General features: G+C 50.6%; 1 protein-coding gene across 2 annotated transcripts in view; it reads left to right on the forward strand.

Moving 5' to 3' along the window:
• The first annotated feature begins 7,884 nt into the window (after positions 1-7,884).
• The window catches only part of cdk5rap2 (CDK5 regulatory subunit associated protein 2), a 185,969-nt gene continuing 167,637 nt past the window's right edge, over positions 7,885-26,216 (forward strand). The window contains exons 1-3 of one of the 2 annotated variants that reach the window (XM_072240352.1): positions 7,885-8,042; positions 16,601-16,671; positions 20,928-20,989. In XM_072240352.1, the coding sequence (XP_072096453.1) occupies positions 7,990-8,042; positions 16,601-16,671; positions 20,928-20,989 (186 nt within the window). In that variant the 5' untranslated portion in view covers positions 7,885-7,989. Of the gene's footprint in view, positions 8,043-16,600; positions 16,672-20,927; positions 20,990-25,778; positions 25,938-26,216 lie in introns of those variants that run through there. The other variant, XM_072240353.1, reaches the window with a different exon arrangement.

Genomic DNA, 26,216 nt, shown 5'->3' on the forward strand with positions numbered 1-26,216 from the left:
CTCCCTACTTGTACATAATTTCCTCCTTTTGCTTGTTCTTTCTTTCTTCTCTTTTCTGTAAGTGTATACCTCAGATAAATATCATGTGGAGATTTGTGGCAAATATGACTCTATGATATACATGTACAGTATCTGAAATACATCTCATGGAAATGTTCGTTTGATGATGAACTTCAATAAAAAAATAAATCACAAAGAAAAAGAAAGCAGCATCCATCACCAGAGATCCTCACCACCCAGATCAGGTTCCCTTCTCACAGCTCCCATCAGGTAGAAGGTGCAGAAGCCTCAGGGCTCGCGACATCCGGTTCAAGAATAGTTGCTATCCATCAGGCTCTTGAACAAAAGGGGATAGCTACACTCACTCAATCTACAATTGAAATGTTCCCACAACCAATGATCTCAGTTTAAGGACTCTTTATCTCATGTCTTCATTATTTATTGCTATTTTTGCATGTGCACAGTTTGTTGTCTCCTGCCCTCTGGTTGATCTTGCATTAACCCTGTTATCATTACTATTCTATAGGATTACTGAGTATGCCCACAAGAAAATGAATCTCAGGGATGTATATGGTGATATATATGTATTTTGATAATAAAATTTACTTTAAACTTTGAACTTCCACCTCCCCTGTGCAAAACAACATGCTTTGCAAATCCCCTTTAAACCTCCCCTTTCAGCATAAAAATATCCCCTAGTGTTCAACCTCTTCCCATATCAAAAACTCCGATGATCCTCAGCATGTTTCTGAACCCCAACCCATCAACCACCCTCTAAAACTGTTCACCAACCCCCTCCCTTATACACTTTTCTCCACCATTCATTACCCCAAAGCTCCAAATCCCTCCTCCCTCCTTTCCTTCTGTCTTCTCTTAATGTTCTCCACCTCCACTCATTTTCTCTCTGCCTTCCCTTCTACTTCTCCTCTATTCCTTTTTCCTTTCTCCAACTTTCCGCTTCTCTTCTCCATTCTCTTTGCATCTTCATTTCCCTTTTCTCTCTCCTTGATCTTCCCTTTTTCTTTCTACTTTTTTCACTCACTCCCTCCCATTTCCTTCTCCTGATGGAGTCACAAGCCAAAATGCTGATTGTTTATTCAAGACTTATTGAGTTCCACCAGCATTTTGTGCCAGTTCCCTCGCTTCCTGCTCTTCCTTTCTCCCTCTCCTCTTGCGCGTTCTTTCCCTCTTCCTCCCTCTTTTCCTTTCCCTCACCCCTCTCTGGTTCCGCACATTCTTTTTCTCCACCTCACCTTCCTCCTTTGCCCACACCCATCCCCTCCCCCCTCTCTTTCCATTCGACCACCCCCTTCCTCCATATCTACCCTCCCACCACCCTATTCCCCAACACCTCTCCCAATCCCCCTCTAGTTCTCCCTCCTTTCCGTTCCCTATCCCTTCCTTCCAGACCATCTCCCCTCTCCCTGCCAGACCATCTCCCCCTCTCCCTCCCAGACCATCTCCCCTCTCCCTCCCTCCCAGACCATCTCCCCTCTCCCTGCCAGACCATCTCCCCCTCTCCCTCGGTCCCAGACCATCTCCCCATCTCCCTCCCTCCCAGAGCATCTCCCCTCTCCCTCCCTCCCAGACCATCTCCCCTCTCCCTCCCTCCCAGACCATCTCCCCTCTCCCTCCCTCCCAGACCCTCCCCCTCTCCCTCCCAGACCATCTCCCCCAAACCATCTCCCCCCTCCCTCCCTCCCAGACCATCTCCCCCCTCCCTCCCTCCCAGACCACCTCCCCCTCTCCCTCCCTCCCAGACCACCTCCCCCTCTCCCTCCCTCCCAGACCATCTCCCCCTCTCCCTCCCAGACCATCTCCCCTCTCCCTGCCAGACCATCTCCCCCTCTCCCTGCCAGACCATCTCCCCCTCTCCCTCTGTCCTAGACCATCTCCCCCTCTCCCTCCCAGACCACCTCCCCCTCTCCCTCCCTCCCAGACCATCTCCTCCAAACCATCTCCCCCCTCCCTCCCTCCCAGACCATCTCCCCCTCTCCCTCCCAGACCATCTCCCCTCTCACTGCCAGACCATCTCCCCCAAACCATCTCCCCTCTCCCTCCCTCCCAGACCATCTCCCCCTCTCCCTCCCAGACCATCTCCCCCAAACCATCTCCCCCCTCCCTCCCTCCCAGACCACCTCCCCCTCTCCCTCCCTCCCAGACCATCTCCCCCTCTCCCTCCCAGACCATCTCCCCTCTCCCTGCCAGACCATCTCCCCCTCTCCCTGCCAGACCATCTCCCCCTCTCCCTCCGTCCTAGACCATCTCCCCCTCTCCCTCCCAGACCACCTCCCCCTCTCCCTCCCTCCCAGACCATCTCCCCCAAACCATCTCCCCCCTCCCTCCCTCCCAGACCATCTCCCCCTCTCCCTCCCAGACCATCTCCCCTCTCACTGCCAGACCATCTCCCCCCTCCCTCCCTCCCAGACCATCTCCCCCTCTCCCTCCCAGACCATCTCCCCTCTCCCTGCCAGACCATCTCCCCCTCTCCCTGCCAGACCATCTCCCCCTCTCCCTCCATCCCAGACCATCTCCCCTCTCACTGCCAGACCATCTCCCCCAAACCATCTCCCCCCTCCCTCCCTCCCAGACCATCTCCCCCTCTCCCTCCCAGACCATCTCCCCTCTCCCTGCCAGACCATCTCCCCCTCTCCCTGCCAGACCATCTCCCCCTCTCCCTCCATCCCAGACCATCTCCCCTCTCCCTGCCAGACCATCTCCCCCTCTCCCTCCCTCCCAGACCATCTCCCCCTCTCCCTCCCAGACCATCTCCCCTCTCCCTGCCAGACCATCTCCCCCCTCCCTCCCTCCCAGACCATCTCCCCCTCTCCCTCCCAGACCATCTCCCCTCTCCCTCCCAGACCATCTCCCCTCTCCCTGCCAGACCATCTCCCCCCTCTCCCTCCCTCCCAGACCATCTCCCCTCTCCCAAACCATCTCCCCCTCCCTCCCTCCCAGACCACCTCCCCCTCTCCCTCCCTCCCAGACCACCTCCCCCTCTCCCTCCCTCCCAGACCATCTCCCCCTCTCCCTCCCAGACCATCTCCCCTCTCCCTGCCAGACCATCTCCCCCTCTCCCTGCCAGACCATCTCCCCCTCTCCCTCCGTCCTAGACCATCTCCCCCTCTCCCTCCCAGACCACCTCCCCCTCTCCCTCCCTCCCAGACCATCTCCCCCTCTCCCTGCCAGACCATCTCCCCCTCTCCCTCCCTCCCAGACCATCTCCCCTCTCCCTGCCAGACCATCTCCCCCTCTCCCTGCCAGACCATCTCCCCCTCTCCCTCCCAGACCATCTCCCCCTCTCCCTCCCAGACCATCTCCCCTCTCCCTGCCAGACCATCTCCCCCCTCCCTCCCTCCCAGACCATCTCCCCCTCTCCCTCCCAGACCACCTCCCCCTCTCCCTCCCTCCCAGACCATCTCCCCCTCTCCCTCCCAGACCATCTCCCCCTCTCCCTGCCAGACCATCTCCCCCTCTCCCTGCCAGACCATCTCCCCCTCTCCCTCCGTCCTAGACCATCTCCCCCTCTCCCTCCCAGACCACCTCCCCCTCTCCCTCCCTCCCAGACCATCTCCCCTCTCCCTGCCAGACCATCTCCCCCTCTCCCTCCCAGACCATCTCCCCTCTCCCTGCCAGACCATCTCCCCCCTCCCTCCCTCCCAGACCATCTCCCCCTCTCCCTCCGTCCCAGACCATCTCCCCCCTCTCCCTCCCTCCCAGACCATCTCCCCTCTCCCAAACCATCTCCCCCTCCCTCCCTCCCTCCCAGACCATCTCCCCACTCCCTCCCTCCCAGACCATCTCCCCCTCTCCCTCCCTCCCAGACCATCTCCCCTCTCCCTCTCCCAAAGCATCTCCCCCCTCCCCCTCCCAGACCATCTCCCCCCTCCCTCCCAGACCATCTCCCCTCTCCCTCCCTCCCAGACCATTTCCCCCTCTCCCTCCCTCCTAGACCAGCTCTCTGTCCCTCCCTCCCAGACGCTATCCAACTCCGCTCACTCCCAGACCCCCTCCCCTCCTTCCCTACCACCCAGGCCCTCCCTTCCTCACTTCCATCCAGATCCCCCCTCCTTACCAGACCCTCTCCCTACTGCCCTCCCAGATTCTCTCCCTATCTTCCTGCCCCTCTGTCTGCCCTTCCCTCCATTTCCCCTTCCGTTCATCCCTCACCCCTCCCCTCTCTCGCCGTCCCTTTTCCCTCCCTCACTCGCCCTCTCCTTCCCTCCCCCCTTAATCCCTCCCCCTCCCCTTCCTACTCTCTCCATTTTCCCTTCCCCTCCCACTCTCCTTCCCTCCCCCCCTCTGTCCTTTCGTCCCCTCCTTCTCTCCTTCCTTCCCCATCCTTCCCTCCACTCCCTCTCACCTCCTCTCCTTCCCTCTCATTGCCTCACCCCTCCTTGTCACCTTTCTTCCCTCCCTTTTCCCTTCCCACCCCTCCCCCTCCTTCCCTTCCTCCTTCCTGTCTCTCTGCCCCATTTCCTTCCCTCCTTCCTTTTCTTTTGCCCCTTCCCTCACTTCCCACCACTCTTTTCTCCCCTCCCTGCCCCGTTCCTCCCTTTCCCTCCGTCCCCATCATTTCCTCTTCCCTTCTGTCCTCCCTCCACTCTCCTCCCCTACCTGACTCTCTCCCCCTTCCCACTCCTCTTCTTCCCACCCTACCTCTCTCCTTCCCTCCCCTTCAATCCCACCCTCTCCCATTCCCTCCATGCCACTCCCCTCCACATCCACCCTTTCTCTCCCTCTTTCCTTCCCTCTATCCCTTTCCCTTCCTTCCTCTCCCCTCTCTCTCTACCCCTCGCCCTTCACTCCCTGCCTCTCTCTTTTGCTGCCTCCCTCTTCTTCTTTCCACCCTTTCCCCTCCCCGTCACTCCCTCTTTCCTTCCCTCCCCTCCACCTTCATTCCCTCTCTCCTTCCATCTGCCTCTCCTTCCCACCGCTTCTCCCTTCCTCCCCCTCCCCTTTCTCCATCTCCCTCTACCTCCAACCCTCTTCTCCTCCCCTTCCCTCTCTCCTTCCTCCCTCCACCCTTTCACCTGCATCCCCCCCACTCTCCTTTCCCCCTCCCCTCTCTCTCCCCCTCCCCCCTCACCCCCCTCACACCCCACCCCTCCCCTCTCCTCCTCTCTCCCCCTCACCCCTCATCCCCTCTCCCCCCTCACTACCCTCTCACACCCACACCCCTCCCCCCTCACACTCCCCGTCCCCTCTCTCCCCCCTCCTCTCCCTCTCCCCCTCTCTCCCCCTTCCCCTCTCTCCCCCTCCCTCCCCCTCCCCCCTCTCCCCTCCCCCTCTCTCCCCCCTCTCCTCTCCCCCACTCCCCCAACCCCCTCACCCCACCCCCCACCTCCCCCCCTCCCTCCCTCCTCTCCCCCTCCCCCTCCCACCTCCCTTCCCACACCCCCCCCTCCCCCACTCACCCCCCCCCTCTCCCCCTCCCCCTCCCCCTCACCCTCCCTCCCCCCCACCCCACCCCCTCCCCCCCCCCCTTCCCCCTCTCCCCCCTCCCCCTTCCCCCTCTCCCCCCTCCCCCCTCTCCCCTCCCCCTCCCTTCCCTCCCCTCTCCTTCCCTCCCCCTCCCCCTCTCCTCCCTCCCCCCTCCCCACCCCCCTTCCCCCCACCCCCCCCCACCCCCCTTCCCCCTCTCCCCCCTCTCCCCCCCTCTCCCCTCCCCCCTCTCTCCACCCCCCCTCACCCCCCTCCCCCCTCCCCACCCCCTCCCCTTCTCCCCCCTCCCCACCCCTCTCCCCATCCCCCCATCCCCCCTCACCCCCCTCCCCCTCTCCCCATCCCCCATCCCCCACACCCCCTCCCCCACCCCCCTCCCCCTCCCCCCACCCCCATCCCCCCCACCCCCCTCTCTCCCCCTCTCCCCTCCCCCCCTCTCCCCCTCTCCCTCCCCCTCCCCCCTCTCCCCCCCATCCCCCCTCTCCCCCATCCCCCCTCCCCCCTCCCCCCACTCCCCATCCCCCTCCCCCCCTCTCCCCCTCCCCCCCTCTCCCCCTCCCCCTCACCCCCCCCTCTCCCACTCCCCCCCCACCCCCCCTCTTCCCCCCTCCCCCCTCTCCCCCCACCCCCCCTCCCCCCCCCTCTCCCCTCCCCCCCTCTCCCCCCACCCCTCTCTCCCCCCCTCTCCCCCTCCCCCCCTCTCCCCCTCCCCCCCTCTCCCCCCCCTCTCCCTCTCCCCCCTGTCCCCCCCTCCCCCTCTCCCCCCCTCTCCCCCCCTCTTCCCCCTCCCCCCCTCTCCCCTCTCTCCCCCCCTCTCCCCCCCCTCCCCCCCTCTCCCCCCCTCCCCCTCTCCCCCCTCCCCCTCTCCCCCCCTCTCCCCCCCCTCACCCCCTCCCCCCTCTCTCCCCCCTCCCCCCTCTCCCCCCTCCCCCCCTCTCCCCCCCCCCCTCTCCCCTCCCCCCTCTCCCCCTCCCCCCTCTCCCCCCTCCCCCCTCTCTCCCCCCCTCTCCCCCCCTCACCCACTCCCCCCCCTCACCCCCCTCTCCCCCCCCTCCCCCTCTCCCCCCCTCTTCCCCCCTCCCCCCTCTCCCCCCCTCTCCCCCTCCCCCCCTCTCCCCCTCCCCCCCTCTCCCCCCCTCTCCCTCTCCCCCCTCTCCCCCCACTCCCTCTCCCCCCCCTCTCCCCCCCCTCTCCCCCCCTCTTCCCCCCTCTTCCCCCTCCCCCCTCTCCCCCCTCTTCCCCCTCCCCCTCCTCTCCCCTCTCTCCCCCCCCCTCTCCCTCTCTCCCTCTCCCCCCCCCTCCCCCCCCTCTCCCTCTCCCCCCTCTCCCCCCCTCTCCCTCTCCCCCCCCTCTCCCCCCCTCTTCCCCCCTCTTCCCCCTCCCCCTCTCCCCCTCTTCCCCCTCCCCCTCCTCTCCCCTCTCTCCCTCTCCCCCCCCTCCCCCCCTCCCCCCTCTCCCCCCCTCCCCCCTCTCCCCTCTCCCCCCCCTCTCCCCCCCTCTCCCCTCTCCCCCCCTCTCCCCCTCCCCCCCTCCCCCCTCCCCCCTCCCCCCCTCCCTCCCCCCTCTCCCCCCCTCCCCCCCTCCCCCCCTCCCCCCTCCTCCCTCCTCCCCCTCCCCCCCTCCCCCCCTCCCCCCTCCTCCCTCCTCCCCCTCCCCCCCCTCCCCCCCCTCCCCCCACCCCCCCTACCCCCCCTACCCCCTTCCCCCTCTCCCCTCCCCCCCCTCCCCCCCCTCCCCCCCCTCTCCCCCCCTCTCCCCCCCCTCCCCCCCCTCTCTCCCCCCCTCCCCCCCCTCTCTCCCCCCCCCTCCCCCCCCTCCCCCCCTCTCTCCCCCTCCCCCCCCTCCCCCCCTCTCTCCCCCCCTCCCCCCCTCTCTCCCCCCCCTCCCCCCCCTCCCCCCCCTCTCTCCCCCTCCCCCCCCTCCCCCCCCCCTCTCTCCCCCTCCCCCCCCTCTCCCCCCTCTCCCCCCTCTCCCCCCCCCTCTCCCCCCTCTCCCCCCCCTCTCCCCCCTCCCCCCCCTCTCCCCCCCCCCTCTCCCCCCCCCTCTCCCCCCCCTCTCCCCCCCCTCTCCCCCCTCCCCCCCCCCCTCCCCCCCCCTCCCCCCCCCTCCCCCCCCCTCTCCCCCCCCTCTCCCCCCTCCCCCCCCCCTCTCCCCCTCTCCCCCCTCCCCCCCCTCTCCCCCCCTCCCCCCCCCCTCTCCCCCCTCCCCCCCCCCTCTCCCCCCTCCCCCCCCCCTCTCCCCCCTCCCCCCCCCCCTCCTCCCCCTCCCCCCCCCTCTCCCCCCTCCCCCCCCCCTCTCCCCCCCTCCCCCTCTCCTCCCCTCCCCCCCTCCCCCTCTCCTCCCCTCCCCCCCAATCCCCCGCCATCCCTCCCCGACCCGCTTCCCGTTAACCGAGGGATGCTTTCGGCGCATGCGTGTGTCGGTTGCCCGTTATCCCATGGTGCCGTGCGGGCGGCTCCGGCTTGAAATGGCGACGGCGGCAGTTTGAAGCGGCGACACTGCCGAGTGGCGGCTGAGGGAGAGCGAGCGGGCGGGACGGACATTATGGATTCGTTGGCGTGCGAGGATCCGTCCCTGCCCTTAGATCTGAATGGCAGGTAAGGCCCGGTAGTGGGGCTTCCGGGCTGGGAATGAGGACCAGGAGTCAGGTCGGGCCTGGTGGGAGGTTCGGGGGAAGGTGGTCGTGGGTTAAGGGAATTTTGGATCGGCCGGTCTAAAGGACCAAAGGGCCAGGGTCCCGTCCCGACCCGACCCTCTCTTCTCTTCCCCCTTCCCCAGCGCTTTCGCCTCCCAGCATCGTTCCTTCCTCGCCTCTCCCCCATTCTCCTACCCCCTTCTTTCTCCATTCCCTCCTCCTTCCCCCTTCCTCTTCTCTCTCCCACCATTATCCCCTCTTCCCTCAGCCTCTCCATTCCAGATCTGACTCTATCCTGGGAGGTGTAAGTGTGTCTGTCTCGTTGGTTTTCTGACTTCTGTATCACCCAGATAGTCCCGTCAACCGCTCTGCGGGTCCGGTCTATTGTGGTCCTTGTGTCAAGTCAATTATTGCGCATTCGACTGTAAAGACCAGCTGATCTCATCGTTAGTTTGTTGTTCTGGGATTTTTGTTCTTTTCATTTCTCTTAAGTGACAATTCAAAATACTACCTAGTTTGCGGCACTAGTTTGACTCACAACTTTATTAGCAGAGGAGATTTTTTTTATATTTTAAAACAAATTTTGTTTGGTTATGTAGCATTCAGATTAAGTGTCATGTTTTATGCAGATGTAATTTTATCAGCTGGTTTATTGTGAGAAGTTAGATCGCAAACGAAGGAGTAGCCGATAGTGAAGGGTATAGATTACCTTGGTTTTTGTCGTGAAAGATTATACTTGGTCATTCAGTCGCTGAATCACGTTGCCTAACCCATTTCTAGTGATAGTCAAACAACCCAGAGAAATTATAGAAGGATCCCATTTTCAAAATTGCTTTTTGAACTGGGGTCCACAGACCTCTTGGCAAATGGTCTGTGGCATTAAAAACAGGTTGGGAGCTTCTGCTTCAGAGAGAGGTCATAATCAAGTTTTATATCACTGTTAATTTTGTGGCAGCAGTACATTGTAATACTTCATAATAGAAAAAGAAACTGAATTAAAGTAAGTATATACATTAAATAGTTACATTAAAGAAGTAATGCATAGAGAAAACAAGTGTAGTGAGGTCGTGTTCATGGGTTCATTGTCCATTCGGAGATATGATGGCATATCAGAAGTTGTTCCCGTAAAGTTGGGTGTGTGTCTTCAGGCACACCTATACCTCCATCCTGATGAGGGCTTGTCCCAGGTGATGGCCTTAATGATGGATGTCGCTTTTCCGAGACACTGCTCCTTGAAAATAACCTGAAAATAATATGGAGGCTAGTGCCCATGATGGAGCTGGCTAATTTTACAACTCTTCTGCAGTTGGCTTCGATCCTGTGTGGTACCCCCCCCCCCCCCGCCATGTCAAGTTTTGTACTCTTGATATTTTCAGTGAGTCTTTGAGCGGTAAGGCATATCGCAAGCTTTGATTATATCCATGCTGTTGCTGGTATTTTTGTCTTCGGTAAACTCTATAAATACTTCCAGTCCCTGTGGTTATGAACTTCACCACTCATTCCTGAATGTTGGCCCAGTGCTAAAGGAATGTAGATATGTGATTGGTGTGTAACAAAGGTGAATTTGCTATTAAGGAGGTATTGGAAGTAGAAGATGTGTTGTGCATTCAGTCAGAATTATATAAATCAAAAGTTCTTGATTTTAGAAACCTGAAATTAATAATCAAAACCACCAAGTTCCTTGGTCAGCACCACCTCACTACTTAAGAAGGCACAACAGCATCTACACTTTGAGGAGATTGAGGCTTGCAAGGCTTCCCACCCCCTTAATGACTTTCAATACGAGTACCATCAAGAGTGACCTGTCTGGCTGCATCATTATGTGGTACAGAAGCTGCAAGGTATCGGGCTACAACACCCTACAGTAAAAACCATTGAGATGATCACAGGGGTCTTCCTCTTTCTCCACCCTACCCTCCCCCCCCCAAATGTTTGTGACATTTTACAAGAGTGTTGTGATGAAGGGCCCAAAGCATTGTTGAGAATCCCTACAACCCAACTCAGTCTCTTTGACCCACTATCAAACGAGAACAGAACGAGATACAGAAGCATCAGGACTAGGACTGCCAGACTGGGTAATAGCTTCTTCCCTCAGGCTGTGTGACTAATGGATACCCTGTCACCACTGAGATCTCATCACTAGGACAGCGAGCTGCTTACCTGTGCTGGGCATTACATGCATTTTGAATTATATTTTATTAACTTATTTTGGTTTGAGTGCTGTGTGACTTGTGTTTTGTGGGGGAACTGTGGTCTGGAGGACTGTTTAATTTGGTTGTATATATGTACAGTCAGATGACAATAAACATTGAAAAATGCTTAGACTGAATATTAGACTGAACACCTTCAATGGGGCTTTTTGATGGTGGGATTAAGTAGAAGTTCTCAGCCTCGAAAATAATTTGTGCGAACATGAGGTCAACATGTCTCACTGGTTCTGAAGAAATAAACTTTTGCCTTGAAGTTTGGTATGGGCCCCCAAATCCTGAGAACTTTCTATAGGGGCACAATTGAGAGCATCCTGACTGGCTGCATCACTGCCTGGTATGGGAACTGTACTTCCCTCAATCACAGGACTCTGCAGAGAGTGGTACGGACAGCCCAGCGCATCTGTAGTTGTGAACTTTCCATGATTCAGGACACTTATAAGGACCCGTGTTTTGTTTTACAAATGTCCAACCAGGTCTTGCGATCACAAGAAAAATGTTTAGGGCATACATTCGCACTGTTTGTTGGACCCAGAGAGGCTGCTACGACCAAGTGCATTTCCGCCTTAGCAGAATCACAGTAATTTGCTGTGGCTCTGTATCACTGCTACAAAACAAATTTCATATCACATGTCAATGATATTCAAGTTTATTGTCATCTGACTGTATATGTATGCAACCAAATGAAACAACTTTACTCTGGACCGCAGTACACCCAGAAAACGTATCTCACAGCGCATATAACAAAATATTACCACAAATAAGTTAATAAAATATAATTCAAAATACTTGTTATTGCCAACACAGGTAAACAATAATGAGACATTGGTGGTGGCAGGATATTCATTAGTCACACAGCCTGAGGGAAGAAGCTGTTACCCAGTCTGGCAGTCCTAATTCTGATGCTTCTGTACCTCCTTCTTGAGGGTAGAGGGTCAAAGAGATTGAATATAAAATATAATTCAAAGTGAATAAACAGCTAGTGATGAGACCTCAGTGGTGACAGGGTATTCATTAGTCTCACAGTCTGAGGGTAGAAGCTGTTACCCAGCCTGGCAGTCCTAGTCCTGATGCTGCTGTACCTCCTTTTAGACTGCATTGGGTTAGGGATTGTGGGATGAGTGGTAGGAATCCTCAGCAAAGCTTCGTATCCTTTGTGTACAAACGCTCCCAATAAATGTCACAAATGGTGGGGGGGGGGGGCTGGAATTAATAAATCTTGTTCTGGCATCTTCAAAGAATGAAAAGCTGGGCTTTTTGTATACAGTCTGGGTGCATTAATGGGGCTTCAGCTAGATTATCTTTTCCTATACAAGGGTAAAAAATTTTCTTTGTATCATATCATGATATATTTTGTAGAAAAATATGGCAAGTAGTAACGTGTGAATAACCATTTGTGATGTACATTTGAGGGATTTAAATAATAGTAGAAGGTGAATGCTATTCATACGTAATGTGATCTTTAACATCTTTCTGAAGGGCAGAATATCCTGGTATAACATTTCTCACATTGCACTGCTTGGTTGCACAGAAGCATAAGTCTAGATTATGTTCATGGCTCGACTAGGGCTTAATGCCACGATCTTGAGGCTTTGTTAGATGGCACAAATTGAGCCAGGGCAGGCACCTGTTCTGGCGAACCATCTATATATGTAATTGACACTTTAATAACTGTCATAATAAGTTTTAATGTGTATTGTTAAGTGTGGATTGAAAACATAGTAGACAAGCACTAAAATATTTTATTTTTAACCTGTTTTTAAATCTCTTGTTATTACTTTGCTGGGTAGCAAGTCCGAATACCCTGTTCCTCTGCTGCAGAGTTTTATTTTTGTTCAGTGATACAGCGTGGAGTCGGCCCTTCAAGCCACACTGTCCCAGCAACCCCCAACAAACCTGATTAACCCTAATCTAATCATGGGGTAATTTACAGTGACCAATTAACTCACCCAGTATGTTTTTGGATTGGAAGAGGAAGCCAGAGGGTCTGGAGAAAACCCACACATTCCATGGGGAAAACAGACAGAAACACTTTGTAGAGTGGCGCCGGGATTAAACTCTGGAAAATCCTGAACTGTAATAGCATATCGTTAACCACAATGCTACCGTGGTGCCCAAATTCCACCTATTGGAAAAGGTAATTGGGGCACTTCATTATTGTGTAAATACAGTGACTATAAAAATGTTTGCTAAGAATCGCCAAAAGCAGAGTTGAGTTGTGAGAAGGGAAAAACCAGAATGATTTGAAATGCAAGTTTGAATCCCACTGTGGCGCCTGGATTTTTTTTTTTGTATTTTAAAGTAATAAAGTGCTCTGAGCAGTAGCCATGAATCTGTGAGATTGTTGCAAAAACCACTATGGTTTGCTGCTGTGCTCCAGGGAAAGAATATTGTTCTTCCATGTTTATGCGATTGATAACAAACAGAGTATGCTGCCGATATTCAGCACATCAGGCTACATCTGTGCCAAGAGAAACATGTTGGCGACCCTTATCAGAATGGGTAGTCTGTACATGGCTTCCAGCCTGCCACTGTATTTGACATTGACCTTCTGAAATGACATAGCAGGCCATGTTTCAAAGGCCATTGAGTGAGTATGCGTTTGGCACAGACTAGAAGGACCGAGATGGCCTGTTTCTGTGCTGTAATTGTTATATGGTTATATGTTATATGGATGGGAAGAATTGTCAGCAAAGCTCATAATCATGTGAGGTAATTGGTTGGAAAAAAAGTTTTGTCTGCTGGTGCAATGGAGGAGGAGAAGGAGATAACAATGGATGTGCTTTTAACTGTGTGTGTGTGTGTGTGTTTTTCTGTAAAAAAAAATATCACTTTCAAGTAGACTACTTCCGGGGCACCTATGGGGGACTTGTGTAGTAGCAGAGCTCTCAGTGGATACGATTAAATATTCTCATTTCAGTCTGATACAGCTAAAAACACAACTGCTTCCAAGGTCAGTACAGTCAACAAAGATGTCTTAATGCATTTAAAGTAACTATCACTGCTTAAAACTGACGGAAACAATGCCGATTGGAGACAGATTTGTCCTCGTAGGATTTCACGCAGGAAGCGTGGCAGCAGGTCGCAGATACAAGTGCATTTAAGGAAACCGGGTTTTAAATTCCCAATACTGACTACCTTGCTGGCAAACGTGCAGTCACTGGTGAATGAAATCGATGATCTCAGAGCTAGGGTGCTGAATCAGAGGGACATTAGGACCGTGTGTGTCCTTTGTTTCACAGAATCCTGGTTAACCCCTTTCGTACCAGATCCAGCGATTCAGGTGGACGGGTCAGGACAGATCCATAGAGTCTCTCAAAAGCAGAGGTGGAGGAGTGTGCCTCATGATCAACTCTTTGGTGCACAAATATTCGTACTGTTGCAATTCTGCTTACCAGACCTAGAGTATCTAGCAGTTAAGTGCCGTCCTTTTTACCTACCAAGGGAGTTCTCCAGGATCATTTTGGTAGCAGTATACATTCCACCTCAGGCCAATGTCAATCAGGCTTTAGATGATCTGAGCAATGGGATCAGCATTCTGTGCGGATTGGGGATAACATCTCCTCCATGCTGACGATCAACACTGGTGCACCTCGGGTGTGTGCTTAGCCCACTGCTCTACTCTCTATATACCCATGACTGTGTAGCTAGGGATGGCTCAAATACCATCTATAAATTTGCTGATAATACAACCATTGTTAGTAGAATCTCAGATGGTGAGTACAAGTAAGGGTGTACAGTAAGATGTCAGTAAGACTAAAGAGCTGGTTCTGGACTTCAGGAAGGGTAAGACCAAGGAGCACTTACCAATCCTCAGAGGGATCAGAAGTGGTGAGAGTGAGCAGCTTCAAGTTCCTGGGTGTAAAAGTCACTGAGGACCTAACCTGGTCCCAACATATCGATGCAGTTATAAAGAAGATGAAACAGCAACTATACTTCATTAGGAGTTTGAAGATATTTGGTATGTCAACAAATATACTCAAAAGCCTCTACAGGTGTACCCTGGAGAGCATTCTGACAGGCTGTGTCACTGTCTGGTATGGGGTGGGTTCCTGCACAGGACTGAAAGAAGCTGCAGAGGGTTGTAAATTTAGTCAGCTCTATCTTGGTTACTAGCCTACAAAGTATCCAGTACATCTTCAGGGAGCGGTGTCTCAGAAAGGCAGTGTCCATTATTAAGGACCTCCAGCACCCAGGGCATGCCCTTTTCTCGCTGTTACCATCAGGTAGGAGATACAGAAGCCTGAAGGCACACACTCAGTGATTCAGGAACAACTTCTATCCCTCTGCCATCCAATTCCTAAATGGACATTGAACCCTTGAACACTACCTCCTTTTTTTAATATATTATTTCTGTTTTTTGCATGATCTTTAACCGATTCACTATACGTATACTGTTATTGTTTTACTTTATTTTTTCTTCTATATTATGTATTGATTGAGCTGCTGCTGCTAAGTTAACGAATTTCACAACACAAGCCAGTGATAATAAACCTGATTCTGATTCCCTGAAATGTTCTCTAGTTATATATTTATTATTTATTTTTCTTTTTGTATTTGCACTGTTTGTTTTTTGCACACTGGTTGTCCACCCTCTGATGCAGTCTTTCAGCGGTTCATTTGTGGTTATTGGATTTATTAAGTATGCCTGCAAAAAGAAATAGCATAGTTGTTAGCACCTCACCTTACAGTACCAGTGATTTAGATTCAATTCCCACTGCTGCCTTTAAGAAGCTTGTACATTCTCCCTGTGACCATGTGAGTTTCCTCTGGGTGCTCTAGTCCAAAGCCTACCGGTTGGTAGGTTAATTTTTTTTTTATTGAGATTGTGCAGAACAGGCCCTCCCGGCTATTTGAGCCACACTGCCCAGCAATCTGCCAATTTAATGCTAGCCTAATCAAGGGACAATTTACAATGACCAATTAAACCACCAGCTGGTATGTTTTTAGACTGGGAGGAAGCCGGAACAGCCGGCGGAAACCCAGACTACCACGGGGAGAATGTACAAACTCCTTACAGGCAGCGGTGGGAATTGAACCCCAGTCGCCAGTAGTGTAATGTGTTGTGCTTAACCACTATGCTACCGTGCCGCTGTAATTGGTCACTAAATTGTGGTATGATTAGGCTAGGGGGTTGCTGGGCAGCATGGGGGTTGCAGGAAGGGACTATTCCACGCTGTAGCTCAATAAATAAATGAAATGAATCTCATGGTTGTATATGGTAATATATATGTTCTTTGATAATAAATTTACTTTGAACTTCCTCAACATGTCCATTTCATCTTCCTGAGAATGTTTTCTGAAAGTAATTATAGTTATTTAGCCCACTGAGTCTCTGCCAGCAATCCAGTTTGTTGTATGCTTGCTCTTTTCCTTTTGTTCAAATATTTTCCAATTTTCTTTTTGTTGATTATCATTGAACCTGAATCGACCATCTTATTCGGTCAGACACCCCAAATGCTAACCATGTATTTTTATAATACTAATTGTTCCTCGTGGAGTCTTTGCTTTTTTCTTGTGTAATGAGTAAAATTGCAGTCTGAAAATGGGCTTGTATAACTTGTTTTAATAATCCCTCCATTTTCACTTGGAGAATTAGCTGTGATTTAGAAGAAGGAAAACTGATCTGCTGCCTTGTGGCTATACTTGTGTCTTCAGGAGTAAAAACCCCGAGGGGGGGGGGGGGGGAAGTCTGGAGCTGGAGTCCCTAACACAGTCCTACGTCCAACGCTGGCTTGCAACTCCTGCACTGCTGGTGCCAAACTGTATTGGTCTCTGGCGTTCCTTTTGGATTCATGAGTTGCATGGAGAGGGGGAGCCTGTTGCATGTGCAACAGATTGCCCTTCATACTGTACTATCCTGGTTTGTATATAAACTTTGACAGCTAAGATGCAACATCCATGGTCAACCCCAACCGATGGCGCCACTGCAATTTAGAAAACTAGCAGTGTTAGAACAAGTAACCTGGGTTACGCTTCAGAAGAGCTGGCATAGACTTGTTAGAGAAAAATATGATAACTTAAGTTTACCGTAGAACTATTTAAATCCAACAATGGAATTCAAATGATAGAAATTTTGAAGGTTTTGTTTTCTTGTAAACAGATGAGAAATTCTTGCTTGTGTGTTTTTTGATATTAACAAGTTGCTACATACTGTTGACTTGCGTATATAGGATCTGGATTTTGTTTAGAGAAAAAGATTGTGTCGTCCAATGTGAGACTTAAATTCTACAAATTAAGATCTAGTTTCTGTTGGTCTGAATTGATTTTATTTGTTGTATTATTTGATTGATTTTTATTTTTATTTTTCTAGCTCCAATGTTTTCAAGTTACCTGATATTACTGTGACTGAAGACACTGGTGGTATCAAAGAAAATGCTCTTGGTAAGCACATTGCTTCATTCTAAGTACATCATCTGTTATTTGACATGTAGATGTTAACAGTGCGCGGCTATTTCTATTAATGTAGTCCATAACTTTTCATAGAATACAATGGATTCTGGTTAATTGGGATACATCAGGACCATTACATTTTGACTTAATTAAGCAGCTATCCCTAGTAACTGAAGTTTCATGGAAATAGTTAAAGGGAATATCAAAAAGACACTACCGTTTAACTGAGCAACAAATTCTGTATTTAATTAGAACGCTATCGATACCACAGGAGATTCAGCAATTCTCAGGCTGGAAGAACACCACCTCATTCTGTTTAGGTAGCCTCCAACCTGAAGGCATATCCAAGGAGTTAATTATAGACTTCAGGAGAGGGAAACCAGAGGTCCATTAGCCACACACACAAAATACAGGTGGAACACAGCAGGCCAGGCTAGGAAGAAGTACAGTCGACGTTTCGACCCTCTGAGTGAAGAGGTTTCCCCTCGTCTTTCCCTTAAACTTTTCACCCTTTACCCTTAAGCCATGACCTCTGATTGTAGTCCTATCCAACCTTAGTGGTAAAAGCCTGCTTGCATTTACTCTAACTATATTCATAATTTAGTATGGCGCATGGCCAAGTGGTTAAGGCATCAGTCTAGTGATCTGAAGGTTGTTATTTCGAGCCTCAGCTGAGGCAGTGTGTGTCCTTGAGCAAGGCACTTAACCACACACTGCTGTACGACGACACTGGTGCCAAGCTGTATCGGCCCTAGTGCCCTTCCCTTGGACAACATCGGTGGCATGGAGGGGGGAGACTTGCAGAGTGGGCAACTGCAAGTCTTCCATACAACCTTGCCCTGACCTGCGCCCTGGAAACCTTCCAAGGTGCAAATCTATGGCCTCATGAGACTAACGGATGCCTATAGTATGTCTCTACCAACTCTCTCAATCTTCTACATTCTAAAGAATACAGTCCTAACTTATTCAGTCTTTCCTTGTAACTTAGGTCCTCCAGACCTGGTAACACCCTCGTAAATCTTCTCTACTCTTTCAACCTTGTTTACATCTGCCCTGATAGAGCACTGCCATGACATTTTCCCTGACTAGTAATACTCTCTGTCCTCCTTTAATCCCTTCCCTCTGTCTAAAACAATGGAACTCTGAAATGTTGAGCTGCTCCTCCATCCAAGTCTCCCTAATGGCTACAACATCATAATTTCAGGTGTTGAACCATGCCCTGAGCTCATCTGCCATTCCTATGTTACTTGCAATAAATTATACACAGCTCAGGACACTAGTCGCACCATGCTCAACCTTTTGATTCATAACCTTGTCTGAGGTCTTATCAGCATCAGTCTCCACAACCTCATCTAACTGTTCTGGCACTCTAATTTCCATCCTCCTGCAACTCTAATTTAAACCCCACTGTGCATCTTTAACAAACCTTTCTGCTAGGATATTGGTCTCCCTCTAGTTCAGGGAATCCCCCATCACCACAGCTTGCCTCTTCTTCGCCCTTCCCTACTGAGTCACAGAGCCAGCCTTGGGTGTAACTATCACTCTGTATGTCCTATCTATCACCCCTTAAGCCTTCCAAATGATCCAAGGTTCATTCAGTTGCAGCTCCAACTCCTTAAGGCAGATTCTTTCTCTCCCCCCCCCCCCACAACTTCCTCCTTCAATTCCCCACTCTGCAACCCCCTTTACATCTTCTCTCCTGCACATCACCTCCACCTGGTGCCCTCCTTCCTTTTCAACCATGGTCCACTCCCCTCTCCTATCGGATTGCTTCTTCTCCAGCCCTTTACTTTTCCACCTATCACCTTCTAGCTTGTAACACACATCAAAGTTGCTGGTGAGCACAGCAGGCCAGGCAGCATCTCTAGGAAGAGGTACAGTCCACGTTTCAGGCCAAGACCCTTCGTCAGGACTAACTGAAGGAAGAGTTAGTAAGAGATTTGAAAGTGGGAGGGGGAGGGTGAGATCCAAAATAATAGGAGAAGACAGGAGGGGGAGGGATGGAGCCAAGAGCTGGACAGGTGATTGGCAAAAGGGATATGAGAGGACCATGGGACAGGAGGCCCAGGGAGAAAGACAAGGGTGGGGAGGAACCAGAGGATGGGCAAGGGGTATAGTCAGAGGAACAGAGGGAGGAAAAAGGAGAGTAGGAGAAAGAATGTGTGTATAAAAATAAATAACAGATGGGGTATGAGGGGGAGGTGGGGCATTAGCGGAAGTTAGAGAAGTCAATGTTCATGCCATCAGGTTGAAGACTACCCAGACGGAATATAAGGTGTCGTTCCTCCAACCTGAGTGTGGCTTCATCTTTACAGTAGAGGAGGCCGTGGATAGACCTGTCAGAATGGGACGTGGAATTAAAATGTGTGGCCACTGGGAGATCCTGCTTTCTCTGGCAGACAGAGTGTAGGTGCTCAGCAAAGCGGTCTCCCAGTCTGCATCGGGTCTTGCCAATATATAGAAGGCCACATCGGGAGCACCGGACGCAGTAAATCACCCCAGCCGACTCACAGGTGAAGTTTCGCCTCACCTGGAAGGACTGTCTGGGGCCCTGAATGGTGGTAAGGGAGGAAGTGTAAGGGCATGTGTCGCACTTGTTCTGCTTACGAGGATAAGTGCCGGGAGGGAGATTAGTGGGGAGGGATGGGGGGAAGCGAATGGACAAGGGAGTTGCGTAGGGAGCGATCCTTGCAGAAAGTGGGGGTGGGGTGGGGGGGGAAAGATGTGCTTAGTGGTGGGATCCCGTTGGAGGTGGCGGAAGTTACGGAGAATAATTTGTTGGACCCGGAGGCTGGTGGGGTGGTAGGTGAGGATCAGGGGAACCCTATTCCTAGTGTGGTGGCGGGAGGATGGAGTGAGAGCCAATGTGCGTGAAATGGGGGAGATGCGTGTAAGAGCAGAGTTGATAGTGGAGGAAGGGAAGCCCCTTTCTTTAAAAAAAAGGACATTCTCCCTCGTCCTAGAATGAAAAGCCTCATCCTGAGAGCAGACCCTGGGCCTCCTGTCCCATGATCCTCTCATATCTCCTTTGCCAATCACCTGTCTGGCTCTTGGCTCTATCCCTCCCCCTCCTGTCTTCTCCTATCATTTTGGATCTCCCCCTCCCCCTCCCACTTTCAAATCTCTTACTAGCTCTTCCTTCAGTTAGTCCTGACGAAGGGTCTCGGCCTGAAACGTCGACTGTACCTCTTCCTAGAGATGCTGCCTGGCCTGCTGCATTCACCAGCAACTTTGATGTGTGTTGCTTTAATTTCCAGCATCTGCAGAATTCCTGTTGTTTACCTTCTAGCTTGTGCTCCTTTCTCCCTCCCCCATCCTCCACATTTTTATTCTGATGTCTTTACCCCTTCCTTTCCAGTCCTAATGAAAGGTCTTGGCCTGAAATGTCGACTCATATTCCTGTCCATAGATGCTGCTGGACATTCTGAGCTCCTCCAGTATTTTGTGTTACTCAGGATTTCTAGCATCTGTGGAATCTTTTGTGTTTGAGATTCAACAAAGATTTTTTTTATTTCCATGTCCAGAGACACTTACTCCTCACAGGTGAAACAGCAAATTAATTGTCGTTCCAATTTAAAGTTCTACATTGTTGTTCAAGCATTATTCTATGCTGAGAGAAAGATTCAGATGCCCTGACCACATTGCAGATCATGTTCGTTCAGTCAGAAGGGTGACACTGAGCTTTTAATTGCCCGTCTTTTAAATTTTCTATTTGTCCTGTTACAATGTAAACTCGGGGACTGAGTCTTGTCTAGGCATGTTACAGCCCCAGGGCTTGAGGGAGAATCTAACTCCTTATTGAAAACCAGGCTTCTTCAGTTAGTTCAACACTGACTTCAGCTCTGATCAAAGTAATTGAACCTGTGGTATCATTGTTATCTGACATTTATATCTGCTTTTTCTCTCTTTCAGATTACAATAACTTGTGTTTTGTACTTGCATGTCCAGTGTTTCATTCCCCCCCCCCCCCTTCTCTATCTCCCTTATCTGTAGCTTCAACTAGTTCACCTGTCATTATCCTTTCCCAGCTGGCATCTAGAAAATACAAGATTATTTAATGCCATTTCCAATACACAAGTGTAAAGAAGAATGTTAAAATTCAAGCACAGCATCTAAGTTGCTCTTTGAATGTTTGGACAATGTGGGTGGCTGTTGACGGAGACCATTCAGGAGCCACCTCTATAATTTTTCTTCATTAACGTAACCTCACTTGGAAACTTTCACTAACTTTCTCTTTCCATTTCTAGTGTTCCCTAACATTGGGAAATTGTCTCCAATTCGTGCTCGTACCATGAAAGAGTTTGAAACGGTAGGTTGGAAATATTTCATATGCTTCACTAATGTTTGGAAAAAATAGTATCTTTATGCTGCATATTTCCACTGTACTTGGGAAGTTTGTGTTTATCTGTTTGGCTATTATGTTCATCTTAAATTTTAATAGTTTTTACTGTAATTGAATTTTGAATGTAAGTTTAGCTTTCATGGAAGTTGGTCTAGGTTTGATGCAGTGTGCAAGGGGATTATTAGAGCCTTTATTTATAATGGAAGCCAGTAGTTTAGATCTTGGCAGAAATCTGTTGAAACAAACTTCACATATTTTGCTGCATACTGAGTAAGGAATATACTCCATAGGCAGTGGACGGAAGGGCTGCATATGGAATAAGATGAATTGTCCAAGGAGTAGGAGGATGAGGAACGGCTACCAGATATTGGAGACTTTGAGGGGAGGGAATTTCACTCGGTCCAGTGCCCGAGTAGAAAGGCCTATAGGTTGCCACAGCGAACAGAACTTGGACCAGTGACCAATCGGCATTTGGATTGACTAGCAGGAGCAAATTGAAGTAAGGCATGGGCAACTGCAGTGACTGTCATCTGAGTGGACAGAGTCAGAGTGATGATCTTGAGGCTTTAGCTCTTCGAGGCTTTGGTGAAGAGAGACTTTGGTCAAAGAAAGAAAAGAAATCTTCCCTTTCCTTTCTTTATATCCGCTCAGTTAGGACAATAGAAATGCCAGGCAGGATAGTGAAATGCTTCTCTTGCAGGATGTGGGAAGGCCAGGAGACCACCGGTGTCCGTGATTACCACAACTGCAAGAAGTGCAGTTGGCTGCAGCTTCTAACAATTGGCATCAGAGAGCTGGAGCTGAAATTGGATGAACTCCAGATCTTTTGGGAGGCTGCAAGAAACAGGAGACTGGGTGATAGGAAGGGAAAGGTGGGGGGGCAGTTAAGGAGCCAGTACAGAGTACTGTTGGCGTGTGGCCAAGTGGTTAAGGCATCGGTCTAGTGATCTGAAGGTCACTAGTTCGAGCCTTGGCTGATCCAGCGTGTTGTGTCCTTGAGCAAAGCACTTAACCACACATTGCTGTGCGACGACACTGGTGTCAAGCTGTATCGGCCCTAGTGCCCTTCCCTTGGACAACTGCCAGTCTTCCATACAACCTTGCCCAGGCCTGCGCCCTGGAAACCTTCCAAGGCACAAATCCATGGTCTCATGAGACTAACGGATGCCTGTTATTACAGAGTACCCCTGTAGCCATCCCCCTCAACAATAGGTACGTCACTTTGGATACTGTTGGGGAGTTGACCCAACAGAGGAAAGTCACAGTGGTCAGGTCTCTGGCTCTGCGACTCAGAAGGAAAAGATGGAGAAGAGGTAAGCTGTGGTGATGGGATTCGTTAGTTAGAATGAACAGTAGGTTCTGTGGGTGAGAACAAAATTCTCAGATGATATGTTGGCTCCTGGGAGTCACTCAGATTGAGTATTCAGTGTTCTTGAGTGAATCAGAATCAGGATCATTATCACCGGCATGTGATGAAAAATTTGTTAACTTAGCAGCAGCAGTTCAATGCAATACATAATATAGAAGAGGAAAAAAAAGGTCAGTCAATTACAGTGTACATATACTGAATAGATTTTTAAAAGTGCAAAAAAAACAGAAATAATATATATTTTTAAAAAGTGAGGTAGTGTCCAAGGGTTCAATGTCCATTTAGGAATTGGATGGCAGAGGGGAAGAAGCTGTTTCTGAATTGCTGACTGTATGCCTTCAGGCTTGTGTACCTCCTGCCTGATGGTAACAGTGAGAAAAGGGCATGCCCTGGGTGCTGGGGGTCTTTAATAATGGACGCTGCCTTTCTGACACACTGCTCCTTGAAGATGTCCTGGGTACTTGGTAGGCTAGTGCCCAAGATGGAGCTGACTAGATTTACAACCCTCTGCAGCTTCTTTAGGCCTGTGCAGTAGCCCACCCCCTATATCAGACAGTGATGCAGCCTGTAGAATGCTCTCCGCAGTACGTCTATAGAAGTTTTTGAGTGTATTTGTTGACATGCCAAACCTCTTCAAACTCCTAATGAAATATAGCCACTGTCTTGCTTTCTTTATAACTACATTGATATGTTGGGACCAGGTTAGATCCTCAGAGATCTTGACACCCAGGAACTTGAAGCTGCTCATTCTCTCCGCCTCTGATCCCTCTATGACAGTGGTCTCCAACTACCAGGCCGCAGACTGGTACTGAGCCACAAAGCATGTGCTACCGGGCCGCGAGGAAAGGATATGATTTGGCGATATGAAACGATATGAGTCAGCTGCACCTTTCCTCATTCCCTGTCACGCACTGTTGAACTTGAACACTACCAACCTTCGTCGGCCGGTCTGCAGAAGTATTGTCAATATTAAACTGGTCCGCAGTGCAAAAAAGGTTGGGAACCCCTGCTCTGAGGATTGGTATGTGTTTCGTCATCTTACCCTTCCTGAAATCCACAATCAGCTCTTTCGTCTTACTGATGTTGAGTGCCAGGTTGTTGCTGTGACACCACTCCACTAGTTGGCATACTTCACTCCTGTATGCCCTCTCGTCATCACCTGAGATTCTACCAACAATGGTTGTATCATTAACAAATTTATAGATGGTATTTGAGCTGTGCCTAACCATACAGTCATGTGTATATCGAGAGTAGAGCAGTGGGCTAAGCACACACCCCTGAGGTGCGCCAGTGTTGATAGTCAGCGAGGAGGATATGTTATCACCAATCTGCACAGATTGCGGTCTTCCAGTTAGGAAGCCGATGATCCAGTTGCAGAGGGAGGTACAGAGGCCCAGGTTCTGCAGCTTCTCAATCAGGATTGTGGGAATGATGGTATTAAATGCTGAGCTGTAGTCGATGATCAGCATCCTGACATGGGTGTTTGTGTTGTCCAGGTGGTCCAGGTGTGGAGAGCCACTGATATTGCTTCTGCATTGACCTATTGTGGCTATAGGTAAATTGCAATGGGTCCAGGTCCTTGCTGAGGCAGAAGTTTAGTCTAGTCGTGACCAATCTCTCAGTATTTCATCACTGTCAATGTGAGTGCTGCTGGGTGATAGTTATTTAGGTAGCTCACATTATTTTTCTTAGACACTGATATAATTGTTGCCTTTTTGAAGCAAGTGGGAACTTCAGCCCATAGCAGTGAGAGGTTGAAAATGTCTTTGAATACTCCCGCTAGTTGGTTGGCACAGGTTTTCAGAGCCTTACCAGGTACCAGGATCTTCCGCCTTGTGAGGGTTCACTCTCTTTAAAGACAGCCTAACATCGGTCTCTGAGACAGAGATCACAGGGTCATCAGGTGCAGCAGGGATCTTCACAGCTGTAGATTACTAGAGTAATCCCGAGATTACTACCTTTGCAGACCTGCTTCTCAAGTTCCTTCCTTAACTCCCTGTAGTGATTTTTCAGGACTTCTTCCCTTTTCCTACCTATGTCATTGGTACCAATATGTACCACGACCTCTCTGTTCTCCCTCCCACTATAAGATATCTTGGATGCGATTCGAAACATCCCGGACCCTGGCACCTGGGAGGCAAACTACCATCCGAGTTTCATTCCTGCGTCCACAGAATTGCCTGTCTGACCCCCTAACTATAGAGTCCCCTATCACTACTGCCTTCCTCTTCCTTTCCCTACCCTTCTGAGCCACAGGGCTGGACTCTGTGCCAGAGGAACGGCCATTGTTGCTTCCCCCAGGTAGGTTGTCCCCTTTAACAGTACTCAAACAGGAGTACTTATTGTCAAGGGGTACTCTCTAGTACCTGACTCTTCCCCTTCCCTCTCTTGACTGTTACCCACTTGTCTGTCTCCTGTGGCCCCGGTGTGACCACCTGCCTGTAACTCTTTTCTATCACCTCCTGGCTCTCCCTGACCAGACGAAGGTCATCGAGCTGCATCTCTGGTTCCGTAACGCGGTCCCTTAGGAGCTGCAGCTTGACACTCCGGGTGCAGATATGGCCAACCGGGAGGCTGGGAAACTCGAGGACCTCCCACATCTGGCACAGAGCACCGGCCTCATACATATACTACTTCCTTTCCGCAATTAACGCAGGTAGACCTACCTTGCCTCGTTACCGCCTAAGCCCGTTGAGCCAAAGCCCTACCACTCTGCTACCTCTCACTCCACTGCCTGCTGGATATGGCGGTTGTCTTTTTAAACTTTTCCCACTCTACTGGCTGACATCACGCGCCTGCACAGTCTTGCCTCTCTTTTACCCTGAGAAGTAAAACTGCCTTTGCTCCGGAAATCCTTGGCCGTTCACTCGCAGCCTTCTTGTTCCGAATGTGATAAATAATTCAGAATTTTTAACTAAGCCCTTATCTCAACAGTAACCCCCAATGCAATTCTTATAATGACATTGAGGCCCCTTAGAATCTTGTGTATCACTTGATGAACACCTTGTAAGGAAGCATTGTTATCAGTTGAGATCTAATGAAATGTATACAGTGGATTCTGGTTAATTGGGCCATCAGTTAATCAGGGCAGCCGCTCATTTTGGACAACTCTTAAAGAACAAAAACTAATCGAGAAAATAGCTGGGGTTCCCTTTGTTTAATTGGGGCGCTATGTCGCTTAATTGGGACAAGAGGCTGTTGCCAAACAGTTGTAACTAGTGTCAGTTGCATACACTTGTTTAGCCATTAGACATTATATTGTGCTTAGAATGCACAGTTTTTAAATTGTCACTTGCACGTGCTTGTGTTGAAAAAGTTTTTTTTTGTTACTGATAAATGGTAAGTAAGAAGCAGTAAGACAACTCAGAACTGTTTTGCTCTTTGCAGTTTCAAGCAATCAGGATTGGAGATGCCAGAAACAGCCAGGAGTGAAAATGAAATGATTTCAGTACTTTAAGTTAGGAACTACGGGAAAATTTAGAGATGTCAACAATCATCCGTTATATGGAAAATGAAGATTTGGAGGATGCAATTGTGAAAAGCATTGTATGAAGGCAGTCCATTATCTGCACTGATTTTGTTCATTTACAATTAATCAAAAGAACAAGGTGTTATACATCGGACGAATTCCTCTATCAATAACTAATAGGAACTAACAGTTTTGTAGTACTGTAGTGGCGTTGATAGTGTCCTAATTTGTTCATTTATTCTAAATACATAAATTGTTACTCGGATAAAAGGTAGTTTGTCTTTGTTTTTATTTACCTTTAACTATTTCCATGAAACTTTGGCTAATTGGGGCGGCCACTTAATTGGGCCAAAATG

Source organism: Mobula birostris, chromosome 22, assembly GCF_030028105.1.
Source record: "Mobula birostris isolate sMobBir1 chromosome 22, sMobBir1.hap1, whole genome shotgun sequence".
Taxonomy (NCBI): Eukaryota; Metazoa; Chordata; class Chondrichthyes; order Myliobatiformes; family Myliobatidae; genus Mobula; species Mobula birostris.